Source organism: Syzygium oleosum, unplaced genomic scaffold, assembly GCF_021117445.2.
Source record: "Syzygium oleosum isolate NSW1041296 unplaced genomic scaffold, Sole_v2.1 Sole_v2.02, whole genome shotgun sequence".
Taxonomy (NCBI): Eukaryota; Viridiplantae; Streptophyta; class Magnoliopsida; order Myrtales; family Myrtaceae; genus Syzygium; species Syzygium oleosum.
Window position 1 is genome coordinate 13,980,979 of NW_026607486.1, and position 17,970 is coordinate 13,998,948.

The 17,970-nt window shown below is 39.0% G+C and overlaps 1 protein-coding gene across 1 annotated transcript; it reads right to left on the reverse strand.

Annotated features, from left to right (window-relative positions):
- Positions 1–1,981: 1,981 nt before the first annotated feature.
- LOC115681845 (uncharacterized) lies at positions 1,982–15,177 on the reverse strand. The gene is made up of 13 exons (XM_030605932.2): positions 14,867–15,177; positions 13,985–14,527; positions 12,336–13,538; positions 11,867–12,194; positions 11,427–11,682; positions 11,128–11,344; positions 10,662–11,014; positions 9,980–10,510; positions 8,191–9,373; positions 7,400–7,753; positions 6,711–6,948; positions 5,525–6,034; positions 1,982–4,837 (listed from the first exon to the last, which is right to left on the reverse strand). The coding sequence occupies exons 1-13, from the start codon at positions 15,020–15,022 to the stop codon at positions 2,121–2,123; spliced, it is 8,589 nt and encodes a 2,862-aa protein (XP_030461792.1). The 5' UTR covers positions 15,023–15,177; the 3' UTR covers positions 1,982–2,120.
- Positions 15,178–17,970: the final 2,793 nt, after the last annotated feature.

The window sequence follows — 17,970 nt, forward strand, 5'->3', positions numbered from 1 at the left end:
AGGGGTTAGTTGATAAGCTATCGCGATAAGTGATAAGTGGTAGTGATAAATTATCGCGATAAGTGATAAGTGGACTCGATAAATTATCGAGAAAATGCGATAAGCTATCGAGGTTTTGGCGATAAGCTATTGGATTATTTTTATAATAAATATTTAATTATTAATTAAATGAATTTTCGGAATTAAAATATTAATATTTTATTAATTTTCGGAATTTAAATTATTAATATTTTTGTGGAAATTCCGAAATTAAATTGTGGTTATTTTAGGCTTAAATTGTGATGCCTAAGTTGGAATTTTGCCTTATATATTGGTTTGTATGTTGAATTGAATTGATTGATTATTATTAAATATAAAATTGTGGGAATTTAATTAATAAACCCTGAGGTGTCGGGTTTATTTGTTAAGTTTTATGTAAGAAATATGTTGTGGATACTTGAATATAGAAGCATGCCGAGTTTGAGAATTTATTGATATGTGCATAATCACGTGTGATTATTTTAGTGCATTTTTACGTGTGGAAGTTGCGATATTTCAACGTATTAGCACGGATCGTGTTTGCATCGGCTATTGAAAATTATAACGATGGAACCTGAGTGTTGCTATGTGTGCATGATCACCTAAAGGTTCTCTGTTGTGCCCGGTTATACCGGATGACCGCCAACCTAGGGTTTGGCCGTGGCCCTAACGGGTGTCCACAATTTAGTAATTGGAAGCCGTCGCTGGTAGCAGGAGAGACGTAATCATTCGCGAATCGGATTCGGAATGAACCCATTTATGGGATATGCCGTCATTGTGGTCGAGTGAGACGATGCCATGCCCGATGGGGCGGGACGATGCCCGGTTATATCGGAAGACCGTCAACCTGATGCGAATATCGCGGGTTGTGCCGTGCCCCAGGTGTGGCTGTAGTAATCGAAATACGCGTGAAAAATTGTAGTGGCATTGCGCTTGATTATGGGATGAAATTACGAGGCACGGTATGGGACGGGCCGAAGTAATTTCACCTTATAATCAAAACTCGTGTGAATGCATTGAGCATGGGAATCTTGATGCGTATTCTGATTACATTATATGCTTATTGCTTTATCATGGTGCATGGTGTCATATCATGCAAGGCGTGTGCATGTGCCAAGACAAGGTAAGACTGCACGTGATTGACTTGTGATGTACTTATGTGTACTAAGTTGAGTTATACGCCATCGATATATCATTGCATGTGTTAGGTACATCCGAGATGAGTTGATCTCCTAGTCGGGGCTTAGGTCGTTAACTCGCTGAGATTTATCTCATTATTATTGTTTAACCATTTTCAGGCCCTAAGTGATGGAAAATCGCCACGTGCGATTTTGCGGTCCCTGTTGACCGGGACCAGGAGGTGACTAGGTACCCGTTCGAGGGGTCAAACTTCTTTTGAGGTCACCTCGTAGGTAGAGGAGATAGGTTAACCCCTACCTTTGTGGTTGTAATCGGGAAGGTCCGCATGACGGACTTGTAATATGTGAACCCGGTGTTTTGTTGATGAAGTTGTTTTATTGAGGTGTGTTTTCCTAACTATCCTTGTTGTTGTGATTGGGTGAATTAAGTTCACTTCCGCATGCGTTTAATTGTTAATGATTCGATTGGGTCGGCGACGCATCCTGGGACGTCGCATTTATAATGACCATGGTGGGATGTTAGCGTGCTCGAAGTTCGGGGTGCGACATATGCTCTCAAAGGCTGGATCTCATAATGTGTTATCACTCCAATCAGGCAAACTTCTCTATCAAGATTATCTGCAAGTAAATAAGATATGCAGAGAAAGTTGCATTTTCTTTCTCATTCTTCACCGCATACACGCTATGGTGAGGCATGAGAGAATTAAAGGTTCAGAGAGATAAAAAAAGAAGGAACAATAATCTGCAGCCAAGAAAGGAATAGAAGATTTTCATGAGTATTCTCTGCTAGAACTTCGGGACATGTATAGAGTAATGAGCTTCCTGTCAAGAGATCTGTTTTTCTTCATTCTAAGAACCATCTTACTAAAAAGTTCCACATGTAATTACAAGAATATGGATTACTTGTAGTTCATAACAACACACAATTTTCACACACTGTAGCTAGGACAATGAAGTGAGGATTCATTTCTTCTTGCCTCTTCCTTTCTTATTTTGCTTACCTTTGTACTTGCAATTGCCCTTGTTCTTGTTCTTGTTCCTGTTTTCCACTTCACCAGTCTGGGAAAAAGAAGATGATGAAGCCTGCTCGTCCTTCTTCACTTCACTGATTTTTTGAGCTTCCACAACTTCGCTCTTCTCTTCCTCATTTGCTAAGCCCATTTCTCGTCCTGGCAATGACGACGTGTTTGCACCATCCAAATGCACAACTGGTGCTGCACTCTTGGAAGATGAAGAGGAATCCTTGGAAACTTCGGTCAGATCTCGCAGCTTGCAAGAGCTCACAGCGCTTCCGTCTTTGGGGAATAAAACTTTCACAATCTCCTCCTTGCATTTGTTCGACTTCAGATCTAAAATGATGGCATGTGGACATTTTGAACAATCTGCAGCAGAATTGGTAATTACAAGGGGATCATCAATTTTTTCGAATGCTTCAGCGAGAACACCCACTGGAATTTTCTGTAGGTTCGGCCTCCAGCGACATGAAAGAATTCGACGAAACTCTGGAGGTAATTGCTCAGAAATCCAACTCTTACCCAGCAAATCAACAAGAAAATATGGACTGATGCCAAAATTTAAGTGAAGCAAACAAACCAACAGAACCAACTTCAAGACCAACAGCGGGTAGTACTCCATCACATTGAGGTTTGAATTTTTTATCCATTCTCTGGTGTCATCCTTGTTGTGAAGAAGCTGCGCAATAGCGTCAGTAACAAACTGAACGATGGGCTCCAAGCAATTTCCCAGGTTGAAACTGAAGCTAGGCTTTGCTAAGCCTTCATGGCAGATGAGCCATTCAACTAGAGAAGACTTGGTTGCGTAAAACTGCCCTTTGGAGCAAGATGACAAAATCAAAAGCCGTTCCAAGAGATACAAGAAGCAAATCGGAGTGATGTAGTCTCTTTCAGTCCTCCAATTGGCATTGTAAGTGTCTGCCAAAGCTCCATAAAGGTTCCAAGCCACAGAGAACTTCATGGATCCCTCATTATTATTGCTGGCCTGAGGAAGGTCTGATTGTACGTCCCGACAAACGCATTCCATGAATGCCTTCCATGACGTATTTCCCTCGAAAGATTGCGAAAATTTTCTGTACAATTCATTGTAGAGCATTCCAGACCCAAGAATTAAAGTCGCAAGCTCACCCATCTTCCCATGTGAAAATTGCTTCTTCGAAAGTATCATCTTCATCATTTCTCTCAGTAAATGACGAGAAGCCTCACTTCCTCTCAGAGATATCATATTCTCTGTTGACGATAATCTCCAGTCAAGAGGAAATATGTGACCAAAGTACCTCCCACTGGATGTTGCAATGACACCCTCCAGTGCCCTACCATCCCGGAAGGAGTGATTCAGACAATTGAGTTCTTGAAGGAACTTGGCAACCTCATGTGAGAGAGCAAGACATCTGCTTTGCCAGAAGTTCAACCGAGAACTCTTCGCCAAAAATTGATAGAGTGCATCCAATTTGTGCAGGAGCTCCATACCAACAGAAGCAAGCTCAGAATACCAATACTTTTGAGCTGCAGAGACCAATTGTTGAAGCTCCAAAGCAACCAATTGTCCATTTCTTCGAAGAAACTTTTTATCTATGTTTCTGACCCAATCAGCATCTGGATTTAGAAGGTGATAAGTCCTTTGCACATTGTTCCGTTGCTCCAGAACACCAAAGTAATTCAAACAGAACTCCCAATAGCACCTATTCCCCTTTTCCACTGGCATCTCCACACATCCTACACACTTTATAAGTCTAACAATTTTCTCTCTCCAAAGATTCCAAAAGCAGACCAATGAGTCAACGGAAATCTGATTCCTCAAGATCAGTTGTTCAGAAAACTTCATTGGGTCAACAAGCCAATCATATTCCCAACAAAAATTTGAGATATTTTGACGAAGATGGAAGTCCAGAATATTTCGAGCGCATAGTATTTCACCTCTGATGCTTCCATTTCCACGGGAAGCACTCAATTGTTCATTCATTTCAGCCAAACTGTTCTGTTTATTTAACAGAATGCTTATTTCTACAGAAACATATTCATAGAAGGCCATAGGCTCAAGCTCTGCAAGATGTTTGGCTTTTGCAACCAGCTCCTCCTTCTGTGCAAATTGCTTCAAGGGCCACCCTTTGCTTCCAGGAGCCCAAAGGGAATAGAATAGCACATACCACAGGATATTCATTGACGCTTCTTTGTTTTGTCCGCTCTTCCCAAGTAGATCAACCTCACGAAGGATGTCACCTTTCATCCTCACAATCTTCGCCGCCTCCAAAAAGTTACCAAAGTCTTCCTCCAAACAAATAAGTTCATCAAGGTATCCCAGGCTCATGAGCAAGTTCCGCATTGAATCGATACAATGAAAAGCCTTCACACACTTCATCATGGCCCTGTAGTCTCCGAGGTTATGGTAATGAAGGGCACAACTCTCTAAAAAGTCATGTTCCAAATTCTCCATTTCTTTACTTTTCTTTATTATTCCACCTTTCTCATTTCCCGGCCTTTTCCAATCCTCCATGTATTGCAGACCCATTTCAAAGAGTTTTCCTTCCACACAAATGGACAAGCACTTTGAGATAATATTTGCCCTTGCGTATGCCTCCACTGCAAGACTGTAGTGCCCAGCGAGAGAAAAACACTCTCCAGCTTTCTCCAAAGCAGATTCTCCACATTTTTCCATGTATATTTTACCTGTTGAAGCATAAACAAATTCAATGTCAGTCTCATTTATAGTCCTAATGTTCTTGTAAAATTTGATAACTCCACAAGGTTCAGAAGATAAAACATCAGCAAAGGCACATTTAGAAGCTCCCAGAATGCTCTTGCACAGCTCAACTATATTACACAATGTCAAAATACGAAACAGGAATGTCCGTAGGTGGCTACAATACAAACAAGGTTTTGAAAAACATAGTCAACATGGAACATTGCAACAGACAGCCGCAGCTTTTTCAAACTTACTGGTGTGGTCAGTGATAAGAATCTTGCGGCTCAAATTTTTCCGAACTGCTAAGAGTGCAGAGGAGGGTTGTCATGAAGAAAATTAATCAAATTCTCCACACAATGGCATTAATCATGAAGTCAAATCATTTGCAGCTACTCAAACTTCACCAAAACCATTTGGAAATAACCAAGTGACATCGAGCTTAGTTTTTTTTTTGGAATATTGAAGGAGAACAATGTAAACAAGACAGTAGTACGAATGTAACCAACTATTAATAAGAGAATAATTGAGATAAAAGTCAAACTTTCGGCTCTTAGGCAGCTTTGACATCACTACAACAAGAAGAAATATAAAGAAGCAGCATAAAGCATAGAAGTTCTTCATCGTATAATTTTGAAAGAAATGAAAGAACTTGGAAAAAGAAAAAATTACACCTGCTTTCTCATATTCCTTCATTGACGCTTCTTTGTTTTGTCTGCTCTTCCCAAGTAGATCACCTTTCATCCTCACAATCTTCGCCACCTCTGAAAAGTTACCGTATTCTTCCTCCAAATTGATAAGTTCATCAAGGCATCCCAGCCTCATGAGTAAGTTTCGCATTGAATCGACGCAATGAAAAGCCTTCACATACTTCATCATGGCCTTGTAGTCTCTGAGGTCATAGTAATGAAGGGCACAATTCTCTAAAAAGTTTTGTTCCAATTTCTCTATTTCTTTACTTTTCTTTACTACTGCGCTGTTCTCATTTCCCAGCCTTTTCCAATCCTCAATGTATTGCAGACCCATTTCAAAGAGTCCTCCTTTGGCACAAATGGACAAGCACTTCGAGAAAATATTTCCCCTTGCATATGCCTCCGCCGCAAGGCTATAGCGCCCAGCTAGAGAAAAACACTCTCCAGCTTTCTCCAAAGCAGATTCTCCGCATTTATCCATATATATTCTACCTATCAAAGCATAAAAAAATTTAACGTCAGTCTCATTTACAGTGTCCTGATGTTTGCGTAAGATTTTATAACTTCTCGACATTTAGAAATAAATTTGCAAAGGGACATTTGGAAGCTGCCAGAAACGGTCTTGCGCAGCCCAACTATATCCTCCAATGTCTATAAACGAAACAAGATCAGCATTTGTCGGTGGCTACAACACCAAGAAGTTGTTCGTAAGCCATAGTCACATAGAGTATTCAACTGATAGCTACAGCTTTTTTTAAACTTATAGGTATGGTCAGTGTTACTAACTTTGCAGCTCAAATTTTTCCAAACTGCTAAGAGAGTAGGGACAGGTTGTCATGTCGAAAATAATCAACTACTCAACACAAAAACCTTAATTATGACGTCGACATTAGTCGCAGCTTGCTAAAATTTCACCAAAAGCATTTGGAAATTAAAAAGTGAGCATGTTTTTTTTCAAATATTGAAAGAGAAAAAATTATTAAACGGGTACAAGTGGGTACCACGCATGTAAAAAACTATATACAAGAGAATAATTGGGATCGAAGTCAAACTTCCTTTTTCTTACAGGTTTGACATAGCTAAAACAATAAGAAAAATAAAGAAGCAGCATAAAGCATAGTAATTTTCCATCTTATCATTTTGAAAGAAATGTAAGAAAACTTGATACCTGCTTTCTCGTATTCCTTCAACATGTAGAAACACTCTGCCGCAGAGTCGGCCACTCCAATTGCTTCATAAATCTCAGCAGCCTGCCTTCGAAGGTCAGAAGCCTCGTGTGGACTTAAAACGTGCTTGAGATCTGCGTCGGCTTTGAAAGCAGAGGCCTTAGCCAATTTCTCCCCGTATTCGTACCTTGCTCGCTCAAAGCACATTGTTGCCATTGGGTAGTTACCCTCACGTAAGAGCTTGCAAAGTTTAAAAAACAAAAAAAAAGGAGAGAGAGAAAGATCAATAGCTTCAGAGATGGTGAAAAGAAGAAGAATAGAAAACATAGTCCTCCTTTATTGAAAAAATCAGAGGTATAGCCTTAAACCAAAAAAAGGCACTGACATTGACCTGATAACGTCAAAAGAGGAAAAATATTCAAGGAAAATTCGCATCATATGGCTTATCCATTGTGTCTAAATGAAGTATTCGGCCAAAGTATTAAAAAAGCAATAAAGTTGGCACCACATTTTGTACCATAGAACGTCCACATTCTACACACTTTTTTCAGGATCAGTCATACTTTTACAGTCACTATTGTCATTCCAAAATCACTAGCATTTACAGATCATGTTGACTCCAAATGATGCGAAAATAACAATTCCGTGAAGAGGAAACAATTAATAAAGAAAAAACAGAAAAACAGCAAACCTTAAAACCTTGTGACTTCCACTCCTCTGGCGTGCTCCTGACCTGCATTGCTTCTGCAAGGGCATGATCTACCAACCTAACTTGAATGAGGCACTTCTTCTTCCAGTAGTCGAACATTGGTTTGGAGAACTCCAGGGCATTCTCACAAATCCACAATCTTTGCCTTGTCCGAGTAATTGCAACATATAATTGCTTCAATTCAGAGCATAATATATTGTGCTTCGCGTTGTTGAAACTTGGGGAAGACCATTGAGAGCTCTTATCAAGCAAAGCTTGCTCCCTCATGTATCCATAAATGACCCTCCATTGACTTTTCAGAGGTGACATGCCAAAAAAGTTGTACAATAAGACGTCCTGCACAATGTTACAGGCAAAAAAGTTGCTGGTAAAAACATCTGATTTAAGACCAAAATGACAGATTTCGAGTTTTATGAATACATAAACAGCTCTGAAACATTTAGGAAGAGAATATTTGGACTCATTTTGACACACCTGCCAATCAAGATCAGTAAAGTTGCAAAATCCTTGATACTGTCCATTAACCTAGAGGATGATGTTGACATAAGCCCAAACAAATTCTACATTATGTGTATCTAGATGACATTGTCTACATACAAAAAAGGATATAGTAGAATGAAAATGCAAATCCAAGCATTTTACAGAGTAACAGCTAGTAGCAAATTGGTCATGACCCATAAAAAAAAATTGCCCATAAAAGAATGGTCATGAAATCTCTATTGCTGCAGCCATTAAAATCACATGGCAAACAATCCAACCTGACTCACACCTACCTGAAATTCCAACCCCTTGCACTCCACTATCGTCAGAACTAGAGCTTGCCCTCTCACAAGGTTTGAAACTTCATTTCGAGAATGATCATCTCGAACCAAAATAACCTGCTCTGCTCCGAAGCCAACGAAATTACCACTAACATCACTGTTGCCAAAAATTGATAGTATGGCACTTTCGTCGTTCTCTGATTCCAGTAAAATTGGGGCTTCCCCACATATAAAGCTAGTTTCGGGGCTCAAAGCATCAACGGATAAAGGGAAAAAATGGTAAAGAAGATCAACAACGCTCTGTGCCAGTTTGAGTATACCAGCATGAGTGCGGAAGTTCTGGCTCAAATGGAAAGTTTTGGAAAGACGTCCCTTTTCCATTGTGATATCGGGTCCATCCATTGAATCTATCAAGAACTCCTTGTAGAAAAGGGTCCTTATGTCTTCAAACCTGAAGTCTATTCCCCTTGCAATAGTTTGTGCAGTGTCGCCAGAAAACACAAAGCCCTCGTCAACGTTTCTACAGATATACTTGAACAGTGAAATTTGCCGCATGGTGAGATCCTGCACTTCATCAATATATACAAAATCCACCACGCTACCAGCAAACTGCTCAAGAAAAAGACGGCGGTGAAGATCATTGACAAGATCGGCCAAATCAAATTCACCATTTTTTATTTTCATCTTTTCATAATCCTCAAAAGCATCATAAATTTCTTCTCTTCTCTGAATACTCAGAGTGGAGACACGACCCTCTGAAAGTGAAACATAACCTAGTCTGTCAAGTTGGCCATCAGCTGGTTGAAGACCACCCTTTATGTGCGACATTATTTCAGTGAAGACTCTGGAAGGATCAAGCCTCCTCCTTAACTTGTCATTGAAGTGAGGCCAATAAACTGCACAAAACTTTTCGTAAGTAACCTCCTTTGCTCTTAAAAGACTTTGTAAGGCAACTGGTCTAGAATTGTAGGATTGGCCATGACAAAACTCCCTTAGATCGGGAAACCTTTCGAAGAATGAAACCCCAACTGTTCCATCTAGCATCATCAGAAGCTTACGAAAAGTTATAATAAGGGGATAAGAGTTGGGAGATATATCTACAAATGAATCCGGGATATCCTTGAATAATGCTGCATCATCAACAATCTGATCAACTGGAGAGCTTTTCACTACATGTTTTGCACCAATGCTGGAGCTGCAGGATTAATTAAGCTAGCAATTAGAAATGAAACTGGCAATGAAAATCTTCCCCCACAGCAAGATTTGTAGAACAGACAATCCTTTCTCGATTCTGCTTATAATTGCATATTTTCATTTAAAATACAATTTTCCTTATATACGTACAATGCTACAATCAGAAAACTTAATACGAAAATTTCAAATAAAATGGAAATGCAAACTAAAGAAGTGGCACAAAGACCAAAATAAGGACTATTGCCGCACAAATTAATCTTTAGTTTGAAATCAGCAAGCAGATGATGTCGATCTCCAATATGCAATGATTAAATCTATCTTCTAGCAGCTAAAACCAAGTAGTAGCACCCGAGCATGGCAAAGCACTGATTTGACCCATGCACACTTGCTACATGTTATATTTCCTATCGAAGTCTATATATGAAGTATCTTAGCAGTGTTTCTCCGCTAGGAGGAAATAGTAGCATGCCAAAGGGGTTATTTTCTTGTCTGGCCTAATTCATAAAAAGATTTGACGATCTATTAACCTTGCATATGTTTGTTCATTGTAAGCATTGCAGAATATTTATACAATTGTTCAAACATCTTGCCACGACATTTTATGTACCTTCTAAGTTGGGATACATGTTGTTTGACCGCAAAACATAATTTTGCACTGACGGTCACAAAAAGCTGACGCAATACACAATTCTCTGCTCCTTCACCGATTTCCTCAACATCGGCATCTTTGCTGTTGCTGATAACACTTTGGTTTGTCTGAAATCCCTTGGTTGCTTGATCAAGCAGTTTCTCATTCCTAAACAACTTCATTGTCAGGACGGTAGTTTTTCCCGTTCCAGATCGCCCAAGTATGAAAGTACTTCTGAGGAAAAGAATTATCTCTTGTTCTTGCTCTGTTACTACAAATGGAAGACTCACTTCGTTACCATCACTGTCATCGAGCAAATGGCTAATAACATCTGATGATAAGGAGTAAAATTTCATCAGAAGCAAACTCTCGTTCACTTTCGCATTCTCTGCATACAACCTACGACCTGAAGCATCACAATCAGAACTACTCCCAAATTGATCTTCACAAGGACTTCGATAGCGGACAAAATCAAAAGGACAGACCCAGGTCTTCGGAACTTCCCGATCCCTATAACAGGAAGAGGCGTGTGAAATGAAAGAAAATAGGCGGATAAGATCAATTCAAGATATTTTAGTCATCTATCCGGAAAAGAGTTGCTTTCTAATTTAGTAAGTGATGTGCTACCAATCTTAAGTAAAAAAGAAATGATCAGACTTACCCCTCAATGCATTTCTCATTGCAACGACTAATAAAATCATCATTATAGGTCTCGAATATGCTGTCCAAACGATTGACCAATTTTGTCACATCCTCTAAAGGCAATACATCCCATATCTTCAGTATTTGGATGTATCTTAGTTCCTTTACAATATCAATCGTGCATAAGACATAGCGACCTTCAGCCTTAAATTGTCTCACGATATGAGATGAGTGTTCACAAATTATATCCACATTCCCCTTCTTTGGTCTCCACCCACTGGACAGTTTTGACAGAAGGTTTATGATGGACATCTTTGTCCTGAGTGATGTCAGCTTTCTGAAAGACTTCAGGAAGTTGTCACTGAAAAGAACCTGAAAAGACCAAAGCATGACGGTAAGATTTGTTGTCACAAATTCTTTAAAACTTAATGCTCATTTTGAAAAATAAATGTAGCCGTAGAATGCTGTTGAGCAAAGTTGTTTACCTTCCACTGAGCCTTTCTGAAAAGTACACTGCTTCTGTCAAGTAAATCATCAAGCTGATTATTCTCTTTCATCACATCTAAGACCGCTTTAGCCAAGTCCTCATCATCATCAACATTGAAGAAACATCCACGACTCTTAGCATTGTCGACCAAAGCTTCCCACACAGATTTGCTTTTTGTCAGTGTTTTCCCATTTCCCAGAATCCACAGACAATACCTATAGATTGGAAATAACTCTGGGATTTACAGGCTATATCACTCCAAATATGTAATTTAACACAGTTAAGAGGATACAGTACCTGGCCCTGGTAAGAGCAACATTGGTTCTCTTAGTATTGGACAAGAACCCAATAGTCCCACGCGAGTTTGATCTTACAGTGGATATTATAACAATGTCTTCTTCACCCCCTTGGAATCCATCCACTGACTTCACCTTGACCATAAAGCCCTTAGTATTTTCATACTTTTTTCCAAGCTTAAATTGAACTGCAGCAACCTGAGCTGCGTAGGGAGATATGACACCTACTGTCAGATCTTCTTCTGACCCATCCCAAGCTGCAAAGAAAAGGACATAAAACCATCACGACAATGATATCATTTTATGCAGGCTGCAAAACTTCGAAAGAAATATCCTAGGAAAAGAACTATTAATGGCCATTGTAATCTACACCTGTATGATTAAGAATACATGTAATATCCATGCGCTCGAAGCAATATGTATAAAATTCTCTTGACATACCTCTGTACAGATTCCTCACTATCCTCAAGATAACTTCCACCTCAACAGGATTTCTAAGGCTACAGCCGTCGTCTCCAGCTTGTTCTCGTCCATCAGGAATATTTATGAACGAGTAAGGGCCAAACATCGGCCATGGCAAATGACTTTTTCTGTAACTTTTGCTCTTCACATTTGGCCCGTCCATAATTTGGTTTTGATAAAAGTTTGAAGTCGGAAACAGACTTATTGATGGATGCATCCGGTACTGTATATTGAGAAGTTGCCTCGAATAACCCAGTGAACTCAATCGTTCAAACAGACTCCTTCCAAAACCAGCCCTGCTAGAAACCTGTAGAAATAAAACATGATAAAAAATTTAGGGCCCGTTAGGTATAGAACATTTAGCCCATCTAAGCTCAAATAAAGAGAAGGATATTACACATCTTTCAAGACCAAATAGAAGGTTACTTTTCAGACATTTTAACATTACCTTGCTTTCAACCATAGCAGCCAACTGACACTCATCTCCAACTAAAATCAGATGCTTGACACCAGGGAGTCGCAGAGGAATTACTGACTCGCATTCTTTCAATTGGGCTGCCTCATCGATTACCAGCAAATTGAGAGGCTCCATTTCCACAGAGTACAGCTTATATGAACTGGACGCAGTGCAAAAAATCAGGGAAGCCTGTTGATAACAGAAGTCGGCAATCATGTCCTTACTCGTGAAGTTTGGAAGTTTTAGATCCTTCAGAGAATCACGAACAGTTAGCAACATGGAAAGGCATTCCTGTCTCTTCATATATAAATTATATAGTGGACCCATGGACGTCTCAAACGAAAACAGGCTACGTTCATCACATGAAAGAGTTATCTCCATCATCTCTGAAGCCAACTTCTCTCCACTTAATAAAGTTTCAAAAGAATCAAGTAAGGTAAGGAGGGATGTGATATTCTGGAAATTAGTTCTGGATATATGAGTACAGAAAATAAAGAGGCATCTCCGCAGGGGCTGGACAGTTGCCTTGAATCGGTCCCTGAAAAACTCAAGAAATGATTTAAGCTCACAGTTACCATCTTCTTCACTGCTTCCGCATTCGCTCCCATCATCATCACTTCCTCGTTTCCTTCTTTTTGTTTGTTCATTTTTCAAAAATATGTGGTATTGACACACACAGTCGGCAAGAGTATCTATCATGGAAGTTAGACGCTGATACCAACCAGTGACTCTAGAAAAGCACTCAGCAACACAATCTACACGGTGTTCCAAGTATATGTCTTCAATGTCGGAATCAACTTTCAGCCGCTCCTTGTTCCCAAAAACAAGCACATCTCCAAAGTAACAGAGCAAACTTTCCTTTTCAGTGCTTATACCACTATCTGATTGCTTTAGCAGCTTTAAAACACGAGATGCCACTTCCTTGATGGCAACATTTGTAGGAGCACAAACAATGGTTCTATGTTTCCTTTTTAAGAGAGTAAATAGCAGTGTAGCGACGGTTTTAGTTTTCCCAGTTCCAGGAGGACCCCATATCAGTTCGACAGATGGCTTGTTCTCACATTGGAGTTTATTGAGACAGGCCCCAACTGCCTTTTTTTGGGATTCATTCAGATCATGGCACAATCTCTCATCAAGGTTCTCACTCCCAGAACCATTACCTTTTGTAATACAGAGATTGGAAACTTTACCGGCCTGCAACCCAAACACATTTTTCTTGTGATAATCCAGACCATGTAAATATGGTGGAAGGTTAGAGACCTGAAACTTAATTGGTGTTCATATGATATAAAGAGCATTGCACAGCACAAACTTAAATCCTGTGAAAAGTATAGTATAGAAAAATTTTTAAGGTCTAGTACTAACGAGGAAGTCGCCTCCAAGGAACTGATTTGTCCTATTTAAGACATGACTTCAATAATTTCCCATATCTTCATTCATCTCCATAACATGAAATGGACCAACTAATAGAAACAATCATCCTAATCTATTAGTGCAACAGAATGGCTTATGGTATCATTTATCTTATTTTCCGGTGAAACTTACAAATCTAAAGGAGTAAAATGAAGTTTCGAAGCTTAGAAATTAAAAAGGCAATGTTAAGTCTACATGAACCAAAGGTACAAAAGGGAAAGTCATACCACCAAATCTGTGCAGAGAACTTCCTTCACAATATCCAAGTTCAGAGACATATTCAACGCGTTCCATATCCTTCTGTTGGTGGCTATATTTATCAGGAAAATCGCAAACTTTGGCTTCCAGAAATTATTTACTTCACGGTCCAATAATGCCTCCACTTTAAAGTTTGTGGATGACGTTGCCTCATCCTCTTCATCGTCTCCTCCAATCATCCTTACTGATGCAAACACCCATCTTCTTCCAGACCTCTCCAAGTCAGGAACAGTTGCCAGCTTAGCATCAGTTAGAATCAAGACATCTCCAGGCAAAGTTTTGTAAGTTTCCTTGCCACGAGTGTTGGATTCATTGCTCCACTGACCAGCCTCAACAGCATATGAGTTCCCACTTCTCTTGCATTCCACAAAGCCAGTAACCTCGGTGAAAGGCAGCAAAGAAATATTTTCCAAACTCGAGCATAGACTCGCCCGTGTTTCTTCCAGTAAAGGGTAGACATATGATCCGAGATACTGCCGGACCGACTTAAATGTCTCCGGTATAGTCTCCACCTACAAAACAGCTCGGCCAAATGTCAGATATGACCAGCCACCCTCGACATTCAAAAAGTACTTTGACCAAATTCTGCAAATCATAACATATACTCCTAAAATACCTAATGAGTTTGCAAAACAAAGTAAAAGCATAAAGGGTTCTATCTCACCAAGTCGAATGCGAGGTTCTTATAAGGCCAAGCTTACTAAAAGCACAAACAAAAAAAAGCAACGAACTAACATCATTTGCAAAATTCTCAAGTAAACACCACATTGTCGTTGAACTTACACGAGAATAAAACCAGAAGGGCATGACAAAAACAAAAAACCAAAGATGAGAAAAGAAGATAAAGAAACCTGGTTCTCGTAGAGGTTTTCGTTGAAGATGTCGTGAAGAGACCAAGAGAAGACAATATCAGTCAGGTCATTGGTATTGTCTCTCCTCCTCCTGCTCAAACCCCCCTCTGCTCTCTCCACACCCAACACACTGCTTGTGCTCCCTCTCAAGTTCATCTGAACCCACGTACCAAAACCTTCTACTCGTTTCTTTCTCCCCTTTTCTTGCCGATCAAAGCACCAGCGAAAAATCACTCTCGAGGTTTCAAGAAACTCGCAGCGCAAAAACTGGGCAGGCTTGTACGCTCATCATCGGTCCCATTGTGTGAACTCCGAAGTGAGCATTCTTAACGACGAAGAAGAGTGACATGGGGAAGGTAAAGGGTCGTCAATGGAAAGCTCAAAAGAAGCACCCGAGGTCTTCGTCAACCCCATGCGAGGTCTACGGAAGGTGAAGGACGGGGTGGGTCGTCCTCTCATCTTCCGTACGCTGTCTGATGACTTTGTTTTCTTCGCAAATGCATGTAAAGCTTCCCAATTTTCTTCGCTTTTCCACGTTTTCATTTATTGCAACCTAAGCTGTCTACACGTACCTAGGCCTGTCCACTGTTTCTTCTGTCCGAAATGTATTATTTTATGAGTGAAATTAATTTTTGAAGATATTAAAATTATTCGTCGACCTTGAAATAATTAGTAAATGAAAAAAAATACGAATGCAACATTCTACTTTTGATGAAAATTAATCCATCACTTCGCTTTTTATCTTTTAGCTTCTGTATCGATATATTATTAAAAAAGGTTAATATCACGAAAAATATAAAATTTGTAAATACGTAACAAATTTATCTTAAGCTAATTTTTTTATCGCCAAAAATCCTAAATTGATACACCTGCCACAAATACACCCAAAATTAATTTTTTTACCACCAAAAATCCTAAACTAGTACATTTAAGATAAATTTACCCTCCGTTGTTTCCGTTAAATTAATACAATAAGAAACCACAAACTGGTACACCTGTGATAAATGGAGAGTAAAATCCCAAATTAGTACACCCGTCAATTGTCGCGTGTCATCCAACTCAGCAATTTGACAGTAAAAATTTAAAAAAAATTAACAGAGAGTAAATTTATCACATGTGTATCAATTTTGGGGTTTTTTGTGGTCAAAAAATTAATTTGTGGTATTTGTGTCAGGTGTATCAGTTGGGATTTTTTGTAGTATTAACCCTATTAAAAATTCTTTCAAAAGAAAACATAAAAACTCGACACTTAATTTGGTCTAGAAACTGTAGATAGTTAGAGACGACTTCTACTCATTGGTTTTGCCGAATACTTAACAACACCGGTGCCGCCCCGATGCCACCTAAACAATTAGAGATGTTTTTCATCGAGTAATTTTAAGGAGAATCAATTAGGTAACTCGTGTCATCTCTTAATTATTTCTCGCCATGATCAGCTATAATTTATACAAACTTTCGAAATCCTATCGATAGTGTGTTTTAGGAAAGTAAATGTAATCAATGTGTTACGCTATTGAGTGTGGTTTTTTCACTTTGTTTTAAGTTCTAATTTGATTCACATATAAAATCGCAACTTATTTACTATGTTTCCATTGGTTCCGTACGACAATATGCATTAAAGAGTCTACACTTGCTAGTAGTGCCTCTAAAGCATTCGGCCATGGTTCATTCATTTTTGTACGACGTCGAAATATGATATTTCAAAATAATTTTAAAATCGTTAAATTTATATCGCTATCCAACGTGATGTCTAGGATCTCGTTAGATCAATCCGTATGGAAAAAGAGATATGATAGAAATATCACTTTAATGAAAAGCTCGATAGATCGATAGCTTTTCAAAGGCCAAGTCGGCGGTCTCACAAAATTCAACTGATTTCGTGCCCAAAGCTAAAAAGGTGCAATAGGCCTATTGGTTCCATATAAAATCGCAAGTTATTTACTATGTTTCCATTGGTTCCATATGACAATATGCATTAAAGAGTCTACACTCGCTAGTGCATCTAAAACATTTGGCAGTGGTTTATACATTTTTATATGATGTCGAAATATAATACTTCAAAATACTTTTAGAATCGTTAAATTTTTGTCGCTATCCAACGTGATACGCAGGTACTCATCAGATAAATCCAGATGGAAAAAGAGATGTGATAGGAACATCACTTTAATAAAAAGCTAGATAGACCGATAGCTTTTCAAAGGCCGAATCGGCGGTCTCACAAAATTCAACCAATTTCATTGCCGAAAGCTAAAGAGATGTAGTAGATCTATTGGTTCCAGATAAAATCACAACTTATTTACCATGTTTCCCTTGGTTCCGTACGACAATATGCGTTAAAGAGTCTACACTTTTAACTTCGGAGTTCTGGAGTTCTGACCACCGGTGCATCTAAAGCATTCGGCCATGGTTCGTACATTTTTATACGACGTGGAAATATTATATTTCATTAATATTTTTAACATTGTTAAATTTTTATCGCTATCCAGCCCGATGCCCGTATGGAAAAAGATGCGATAGGAACATCACCTTAATAAAAAGCTCGATAGATTGAAAACTTTTCAAAGGCCAAATCGGTAGTCTCACAAAATTCAAACGATTTCACGCGGAAAGCAAAAGAGATGCAATAAGCCTATTGATTCCGTATAAAATCACAACTTATTTACTATGTTTCCATCGGTTCCGTATGACAATTTGCATTAACAAGTCTATACTTTCTAGTGCATTTGGTACATTCGGCTGTGGTTAAAACATTTTTACATGACGTCCAAATATAAAATTTCAAAATGCTTTTAAAATCGTTAAATTATTATCACTATCTAGCGTGATGCGTGGGCACTCGTAAGATAAATCCATACGGAAAAAGAGATGCCATAGGAACATCACTTTAATAAAAGGGAAAAAACCACCAAAAACCCCAAACTTTGCCATCTGTGACACATTTACCCCGAACTTTTTTTTGTGACACCAAAAATCCCGAACTTTGCTTTTTGTGACACATTTACCCCAATGTATTTAGTCCATGGGCATTTTTCGTCTTTTCTGCTTTTTCTTTTTTTTTTTTCTTTTTTTTTCTTTTCCGGCGAGGGGGGGCCTCGCCGGCGTCG